General features: G+C 44.1%; 1 protein-coding gene across 7 annotated transcripts in view; it reads right to left on the bottom strand.

Moving 5' to 3' along the window:
* Positions 1 to 5911: 5911 nt before the first annotated feature.
* rbm47 (RNA binding motif protein 47) overlaps positions 5912 to 9366 on the bottom strand; it is an 81836-nt gene continuing 78381 nt past the window's right edge. For all 7 annotated transcript variants that reach the window (XM_071408492.1, XM_071408489.1, XM_071408488.1 and 4 more), the window contains one exon: positions 5912 to 8840. In XM_071408492.1, coding sequence (XP_071264593.1) covers positions 8595 to 8840 — 246 coding nt within the window. In that variant the 3' untranslated portion in view covers positions 5912 to 8594. The remainder of the gene's footprint in view (positions 8841 to 9366) is intronic.

The raw sequence follows: 9366 nt of genomic DNA, 5'->3' as shown, positions 1-9366 counted from the left end.
GACACCATATTATCTAGACTAGGACCAGTGGACTAGATTAACTGTAAAGAAGACGCCATATTATCTAGACTAGGACCAGTGGACTAGATTAACTGTAAAGAAGACGCAATATTATCTAGACTAGGACCAGTGGACTAAATTAACTGTAAAGAAGACACAATATTATCTAGACTAGGACCAGTGGACTAGATTAACTGTAAAGAAGACACCATATTATCTAGACTAGGACCAGATTAACTGTAAAGAAGACACCATATGATCTAGACTAGGACCAGATTAACTGTAAAGAAGACACCATATTATCTAGACTAGGACCAGATTAACTGTAAAGAAGACACCATATTATCTAGACTAGGACCAGATTAACTGTAAAGAAGACACCATATTATCTAGAATAGGACCAGATTAACTGTAAAGAAGACACCATATTATCTAGACTAGGAGCAGATTAACTGTAAAGAAGACACCATAATATCTAGACTAGGACCAGATTAACTGTAAAGAAGACACCATATAATCTAGACTAGGACCAGATTAACTGTAAAGAAGACACCATATTATCTAGACTAGGAGCAGATTAACTGTAAAGAAGACACCATATTATCTAGACTAGGACCAGATTAACTGTAAAGAAGACACCATATTATCTAGACTAGGACCAGATTAACTGTAGAGAAGACACCATATAATCTAGTGTAGGACCAGATTAATTGTAAAGAAGACACCATATTATCTAGACTAGGACCAGATTAATTGTAAAGAAGACACCATATTATCTAGACTAGGACCAGATTAATTGTAAAGAAGACACCATATTATCTAGACTAGGACCAGATTAACTGTAAAGAAGACACCATATTATCTAGACTAGGATCAGATTAACTGTAAAGAAGACACCATATTATCTAGACTAGGACCAGATTAATTGTAAAGAAGACACCATATTATCTAGACTAGGACCAGATTAACTGTAAAGAAGACACCATATTATCTAGACTAGGATCAGATTAACTGTAAAGAAGACACCATATTATCTAGACTAGGATCAGATTTACTGTAAAGAAGACACCATATTATCTAGACTAGGACCAGATTAACTGTAAAGAAGACACCATATTATCTAGACTAGGAGCAGATTAACTGTAAAGAAGACACCATATTATCTAGACTAGGATCAGATTTACTGTAAAGAAGACACCATATAATCTAGACTAGGATCAGATTAACTGTAAAGAAGACACCATATTATCTAGACTAGGACCAGTGGACTAGATTAACTGTAAAGAAGACACCATATAATCTAGACTAGGACCAGATTAACTGTAAAGAAGACACCATATAATCTAGACTAGGACCAGATTAACTGTAAAGAAGACACCATATAATCTAGACTAGGACCAGATTAACTGTAAAGAAGACACCATATAATCTAGACTAGGACCAGATTAACTGTAAAGAAGACACCATATAATCTAGACTAGGACCAGATTAACTGTAAAGAAGACACCATAAAATCTAGACTAGGACCAGATTAACTGTAAAGAAGACACCATATAATCTAGACTAGGATCAGATTTACTGTAAAGAAGACACCATATAATCTAGACTAGGACCAGATTAACTGTAAAGAAGACACCATATAATCTAGACTAGGACCAGATTAACTGTAAAGAAGACACCATATTATCTAGACTAGGACCAGATTAACTGTAAAGAAGACACCGCCATGTTGTATTATTGAAAAGTCTTTATTTAACCACTATAAATACAACGAGCTGAAAAACAACCAGAAAGCCGTCGCAGGTCTAAACAGGGACGGTTTGGCAATAAGGCTGAGAAACGTTTTACAGTGGAGTTATTAATGACGTCTTTAACGAGGCACGTTGTTGTTCTGTTGGAGATGGAGACGCCAGCTGTTCAAACATACAGGTGGGGGGGGGGGGGGGGGGGGGGAAGAGGGGGGGGGGGGGGAGAGGGTGGGGGGGGGTGAAGATGGGGGGGGGGGGGGGTGAGAGGGTGGGGGGGGGTGAAGAGGGGGGGGGGGTGAGAGAGGGAGGTGGGATCAGGGAGGGAGGGGGTGATGGAGGGAGGGAGGGGGGGGTCAGGGAGGGGGGGGTGTGAGGAGGGGAGGGGTGTCTGGGAAGAGGGGGGGGTGTGAGAGAGGGGTGTGAGGGAGGGAGGTGTGGGGGGGGGGGGTGGGGAGGTGTGAGGGGGGGGTCAGTTTCACTCAGCTCTGTTCATTCTGAATGGCTCCATAGACCTCCACACTAAACAGACTGATATCTCTGTCCTCCCACTAAACACAACACCCAACACTAAAAACAACAAATTGTACATTACATATGTTAACATAATACACTAAATTACATCACAAATTTAAATGTTCAAACTAATTGGATATGTTGTTTTTTTTTGAAGAAAAAATAAACTACTTTTTAAAATGTATTTAGGTTTGATCTCTAAACTAGGTCTATGTAAAGGAAAGAAACCATGTTTACTCTTGGAATATATTATAAAATTTCTTCTGACGTCATACGCAACAACACATAATGAATATATTAAATATATCCTAACTTCTTGTCATCGTAAAACAATAAAATAAAAGTTACTCAGCAGTATTTAATGAAATTCCAGTTTTCTTGAGAGAGAGAAATCCTTTACAGGCCAGTCAGAGAGAGAGAGAGAGAGGGGGGAGAGAGAGAGACAGAGAGAGAGAGAGGCCCTTTACAGGACAGACAGAGAGAAACAGAGAAAAAGAGAGAGAGAGAGAGAGAGAGAGGCCCTTTACAGGACAGACAGAGAGAGAGAGAGAGAGAGAGAGAGAGAGAGAGAGAGAGAGAGAGAGAGAGAGAGAGGCCCTTTACAGGACAGACAGAGAGAGAGAGAGAGAGAGAGAGAGAGAGAGAGAGAGAGAGAGAGAGAGAGAGAGAGAGAGAGAGAGAGAGAGAGAGAGAGAGAGAGAGAGAGAGAGAGAGAGAGAGAGAGACAGAGAGAGAGAGAGACAGAGAGAGAGAGAGAGACAGTTGGGCCTGATATTCCAAAATACTGTTGAATCCATTTAAATCCCAACTGCCTAAATATAATACTAAATAAACCCAAAAGACTTCAATAGAGACATGGACATCAACACAACTAACACCCCCACTACAAATAAAAACAAAAACAAATACTAAATAAACCCAAAAAGACTTCAATAGAGACATGGACAGGCAAACTCTGTCTGTCATACAGGTGGAGATGAATAGAGAGGGATACTGGGACAGCAACATTTAGTTTGACGTTCTCTCTCTCTCTCTCTTCTTCTTCTCTCCCAACAAACAAAAGTTTTGTCAGCCTATTACCCGTGTAGCAGCTTTTGTGTGACGTTGTTTTCACGTTGGATCTAGAGGGAGATGTGTGTTAGTTACTAGCAGGTCGAGTCAGCCTGACAGGATTTACAGCTATAGGGGAGCACTGAAAGGGGGAAGCAATAACCTGTGTGTGTGTGTGTGTGTGTGTGTGTGTGTGTGTGTGTGTGTGTGTGTGTGTGTGTGTGTGTGTGTGTGTGTGTGTGTGTGTGTGTGTGTGTGTGTGTGTGTGTGTGTGTGTGTGTGTGTGTGTGTGTGTGTGTGTGTGTGTGTGTGTGTGTGTGTGTGTGTGTGTGTGTGTGTGTGTGTGTTTCTGAGGCTTAGTTCCAGTTGGCAGGTTAGTTTCAATAGAATTATATTCCTCATCACAAAGCTGTTTTAAAAAAAAAGGGCGTTTGTTCCTACTAAACTGAATCGTACAATCTGGCCAGGTTACTACGCTAACATATGGAATTGTTTTAAGACGGTCATACCAATGGATCGTTTAGCTATTAGATTTTTAATTTTAAGATCCCCTGTAAGGATAAAAAATATCTAAAGATATACATAAAAAAATGTGATTATCCCGTAGAAACACATTGAATAACATATTCATACATGGCAGAGTCCAAAACAATACATCAACAGGAAGTACTGTACGTTTTGAAGTGTCGGTCCTCTATCTGAGAGATGTAAGAAAGCTCAGGAATGTTGTTTCTTTTTTTTACCCATAATCAACTATTTTGGCACTAAAGTACCTCCGTAAAGGTTTTAAATTAAACTGGTGCCTTCAAGACGAGGCTTGTGGGGCTTGTGGGGCTTGTGGGGCTTGTGGGGCTTGTGGGGCTTGTGGGCGACCGGGAGCAAAAACAGCTAACAAGTACGGGTTGGTGAGAGTCTCTCCTTTCCATGGTTGGGATCATGCTAGTCTTGTAGCCCAAACTGTTCGGACGCTACAGACAGACAGATTGGCGGTACCGACTTCAGAAGAGTCACGTGACGCTCGTGTTTGTGAGTCTCATCTCTCCATAGAGAGGGTCGTGTTAGTTTGGAGGCTGAATCGTTAGGGACGCTGCAGAAACATTTGTGAGGAGACCAATTTTTTCGGGATGTTTCACGATCTCTGACAAACACCGCTGTTGCCCTGTCACCTTCCACCTCAGACGAGGAAAGTCGATTCCACCTCAGATGAGGAAGGTCGATTCCACCTCAGACGAGGAAGGTCGATTCCACCTCAGATGAGGAAGGTCGATTCCACCTCAGATGAGGAAGGTCGATTCCACCTCAGACGAGGAAGGTCGATTCTACCTCAGATGAGGAAGGCCGATTCCACCTCGATGCGGACGATCGGTTCGCCTCAATGAGGATGATCGATTCCACCTCAGACAAGGAAGGCCGATTCCACCTCAGATGAGGAAGGTCGATTCCACCTCAGATGAGGAAGGCCGATTCAAACTCAGACGAGGATTTTTGTTAGGTGGACGCGGTTGTTTGTAGTTATAGCCCGTCAATATAGATTTCAGCGTGTGACTTGAATCGACAGATTCATTAGTGAGGGGCCTTGCATTATGCTAATTAGACTTCAGCGCGCACGACGACTCTCAGCAAAACACTGAATGTATAAAAATACCTTCCTCCCTTCATATCTTTTACGGGAAATCTGTTGCCTTTTTAGAAATGAGCGAGAGAGAGAGAGAGAATACTAGGTTTGTGTTCGGGTTGGTATGAAACTCAAAGAGATCCAGCCCAGAGAGATATCGGCAGAGATTCAATCTGATCGCGGCTTGGCGACGATGCCGCTGCTCAATAGGAAATGACCGCTAAACGTCTAGCGGGCCACAACACGGTTTTGGGATTGAATCCTGGCCATAGTCTCTGTTCCAACAACCACACTAGCTACCGCTGAGAATGAAGCAGTCTACTGGGCATGTAGTATCCTGTGATATGCTAGCGTAGTGTAGATAGTTAAAACACATTTCCACTCTAAAAGGCACTGCAGTTGAGCTCAGAGATCTCAAAACCTGCTAGTGGAGAGGCACAATAGTCGAACCCAGAGACACAGATCTCTAGATCTCTAGTAGAAAGGCTTTGCGGTGGGTTGAAGCTCAGCAGAGTGTGATGCTGCTAGCTTAGCATAAAGCTAACAGGGTGTTTCGGGTAAGCTTAGCATATGCTAGTGGAGTGTTTCGGGTTAGCTTAGCGTATGCTAGTAGAGTGTTTCGGGTTAGCTTAGCGTATGCTAGTAGAGTGTTTCGGTTAGCTTAGTGTATGCGAACAGAACTTTTGTTAGCTTAGCGAATGCTAGTAATGTGTTTAATGTTAGCTTCGCGTACATAGCGTATGCTAGTAGAGCATTTCAGTTAGCTTAGCGTACGTAGCGTATGCTAGTAGAGCAGTTCAGTTAGCTTAGCGTACGTAGCATATGCTAGTAGAGCAGTTAGCTTAGCGTACGTAGCGTATGCTAACGCTGGAGAGTGTACGAGCAGAGCAATACAAAATAATAAACGCCTTTGTCCATATTTGTTCACCGTGTGAAAATCAAGCAATTACAAACAATTAGAATAAAGTACACAACAACAACATGATAAAATAAAACAATTCAGTCTTAGTCTGCTGCAAGGAGACAGTGAAGTGACAACCACGTTCCAGGACAGAAGCACAACAAACACATCTAAAAACACCCAGAAAAAGTACACGTTTTTAAATGATACTTAGTATTACAGTATCTGAAAACTAACAGATACACCCAACAACAAGCAAACACATTTATGAAGCTAACAGCTAACAGCTAACAGCTAATGGATGGATTAATGAAAACAACTTAAAATACAAACTCATCTATGAAGCTAACAGCTAACAGCTAACAGCATAAATGGATTAATGAAAACAACTTAAAATACAAACTCTTTTAATAATAAATTCAAAAAAAAACTAAAAGTCTTCAGTAGTTTCTGTCGTATTTTTTTTTTCTTCTATTTTTTTATTTATTTAGTTATATTTGTGTTGTTTAAACGTTACCTAAAGTTTGAAAAAAAAAAAAGTAAAATGTTGTCTTTTTCTATTTCAGAGAACAAACAACAGAAACATTTCAAATAGATTTCACCTCTTCAGAAATACTTCAGTGTACCTTCAATGTTCTTGTTGCCCGGGCAACAGGGAGGAGAGGATGGGGGGGGTGGGGTCAGTTGTCAGGCTGATGTCATAGAAGGTGGTGGGGGAGGGTGGTCAGTTGTCAGGGTGATGAAGTGATGTCATAGAAGGTGATGGTGGGGGGGGGGGGGGTGTTGAGCATAAAAGCTAAAGGTCTGGTCATTGGTTGAAGGGCTGATCTCCTTTATACGTTTCCTTCAACACAGTCTGTTATACATCAATAGTTCTGATGGGAGAGGATGGTTATAGACCCTGGGGATTCAAACGTTACCCTACTAGGACTACTGCTGTTGTTCTTCTCTACCTGGTCATTAATGGTACCCACCTGGTGTCCCAGGTCTAAATCAGGCCCTGGTCATTAATGCTACCCGCCTGGTGTCCCAGGTCTAAATCAGGCCCTGGTCATTAATGCTACCCACCTGGTGTCCCAGGTCTAAATCAGGCCCTGGTCATTAATGCTACCCACCTGGTGTCCCAGGTCTAAATCAGGCCCTGGTCATTAATGCTACCCGCCTGGTGTCCCAGGTCTAAATCAGGCCCTGGTCATTAATGCTACCCGCCTGGTGTCCCAGGTCTAAATCAGGCCCTGGTCATTAATGCTACCCGCCTGGTGTCCCAGGTCTAAATCAGGCCCTGGTCATTAATGGTACCCGCCTGGTGTCCCAGGTCTAAATCAGGCCCTGGTCATTAATGGTACCCGCCTGGTGTCCCAGGTCTAAATCAGGCCCTGGTCATTAATGGTACCCGCCTGGTGTCCCAGGTCTAAATCAGGCCCTGGTCATTAATGGTACCCGCCTGGTGTCCCAGGTCTAAATCAGGCCCTGGTCATTAATGGTACCCGCCTGGTGTCCCAGGTCTAAATCAGTCCCTGTTTAGAGGGGAACAATGAAACAAAGCAGAGGAACTCTCCACATTTGAATATGAGGGATATAGGCTCTATTCTATACATAGCGTATGTTGTGTGAACGTTGTGTGAACGTTGTGGGAAAGTCTGGTCCAGTGTTTATTAGGACCACTATGAACCTGGCTGAAAGAAGCCAGCGGGACGTTGCATAGAAGTTGTTAAAACGTTGAAGTTTTTTGGCCATCACGTCGTAACGTAGCCTAGATGTTGGGTTAATGTTGAAGAACCGACGTTGAGTAGAGTTTGTGTCAACAGGTCAATTTTTAGCTTTGTTTTTTTGACATTTGTGGACGTTGCGTAGATGTTGCTGTTTAAAACATCGAGTTGACGGTTCGTTATTTGAAACGGGGGGAGGGAGGTGGCGATGAGGTCCTCTATATGTCGTCTGTAGTTCTTGCCTTGACGTCGTGACGCACAAGTTGTTTGAACGTTGAGTGGTGGTTGAACAGGCGTTGTGGACCAGACAGCTGGTATCTGATGAACTGTTGTCGGTAGGTCTGGTATCTGTTGTCAGTAGGTCTGGTATCTGTTGTCAGTAGGTCTGGTATCTGTTAGTAGGTCTGGTATCTGTTAGTAGGTCTGGTATCTGTCAGTAGGTCTGGTATCTGTCAGTAGATCTGGTATCTGTTAGTAGGTCTGGTATCTGTTAGTAGGTCTGGTATCTGTTGTCAGTAGGTCTGGTATCTGTTGTCAGTAGGTCTGGTATCTGTTGTCAGTAGGTCTGGTATCTGTTAGTAGGTCTGGTATCTGTTAGTAGGTCTGGTATCTGTTGTCGGTCTGGTATCTGTCAGTAGATCTGGTATCTGTCAGTAGGTCTGGTATCTGTTGTCAGTAGGTCTGGTATCTGTTAGTAGGTCTGGTATCTGTCAGTAGGTCTGGTATCTGTCAGTAGATCTGGTATCTGTTAGTAGGTCTGGTATCTGTTAGTAGGTCTGGTATCTGTTAGTAGGTCTGGTATCTGTTAGTAGGTCTGGTATCTGTTAGTAGATCTGGTATCTGTTAGTAGGTCTGGTGTCTGTTGTCAGTAGATCTGGTATCTGTCAGTAGGTCTGGTATCTGTTGTCAGTAGATCTGGTATCTGTTAGTAGGTCTGGTATCTGTTAGTAGGTCTGGTATCTGTTAGTAGGTCTGGTATCTGTTAGTAGGTCTGGTATCTGTCAGTAGGTCTGGTATCTGTCAGTAGATCTGGTATCTGTTAGTAGGTCTGGTATCTGTTAGTAGGTCTGGTAGACGTCGTGGATGGGCATCTGAAACGCAGCGGCAGGGAAGGCCTGGGGCATGGCGTAACCCGCGTACCCTCCGTAGGCTGCAGCTGCCACGGCTGCGTTCTTCTGCAGGGCTGCAAGGGCAGCTGTGTTGTAGTTGGTGATGGGCATATAGCCTGCTCCGTACAGACCGCCGGCCGTGGGGATACGCTGCATGTTGTGGGTCATGGTATACACGGGTGTGATGGGACGACCCTGAGGGGGAGGGAGGGAGGAGGAGAGAGGGAGGGAGAGAGAGAGAGAGAGGGAGGGAGGGAGAGGGGGGGAGGGAGGGAGAGAGAGAGGGAGGGAGAGAGAGGGAGGGAGGGAGAGAGAAAGGGAGGAGGAGAGAGGGAGGGAGAGAGAGAGAAAGAGAGGGGGAGAGAGAGAGAGAGAGGGGGAGGGAGGGAGGGAGGGAGGGAGGGAGGGAGGGAGGGAGGGAGGGAGAGAGAGAGAAAGGGAGGAGGAGAGAGGGAGGGAGAGAGAGAAAGGGAGGAGGAGAGAGGGAGGGAGAGAGAGAGTTAGTGGATACTATTCAACTTTCAGATTACATTAATTTCATGTTTCACTGTGTGTGTACCTGGTAGGGTGGAGGTGTGGACACAGCAGGTATAACAGCCTGTGTGTGTACCTGGTAGGGTGGAGGTGTGGACACAGCAGGTATAACAGCCTGTGTGTGTACCTGGTAGGGTGGAGGTGTGGACACAGCAGGTATAACAGGCTGTGTGTGTACCTGGTAGGG

Source organism: Salvelinus alpinus, chromosome 6 (assembly GCF_045679555.1).
Source record: "Salvelinus alpinus chromosome 6, SLU_Salpinus.1, whole genome shotgun sequence".
Lineage (NCBI taxonomy): Eukaryota > Metazoa > Chordata > Actinopteri > Salmoniformes > Salmonidae > Salvelinus > Salvelinus alpinus.
The sequence above is the reverse complement of the archived record's forward strand: the minus strand, read 5'-3'. Positions and strand labels throughout refer to the sequence as shown.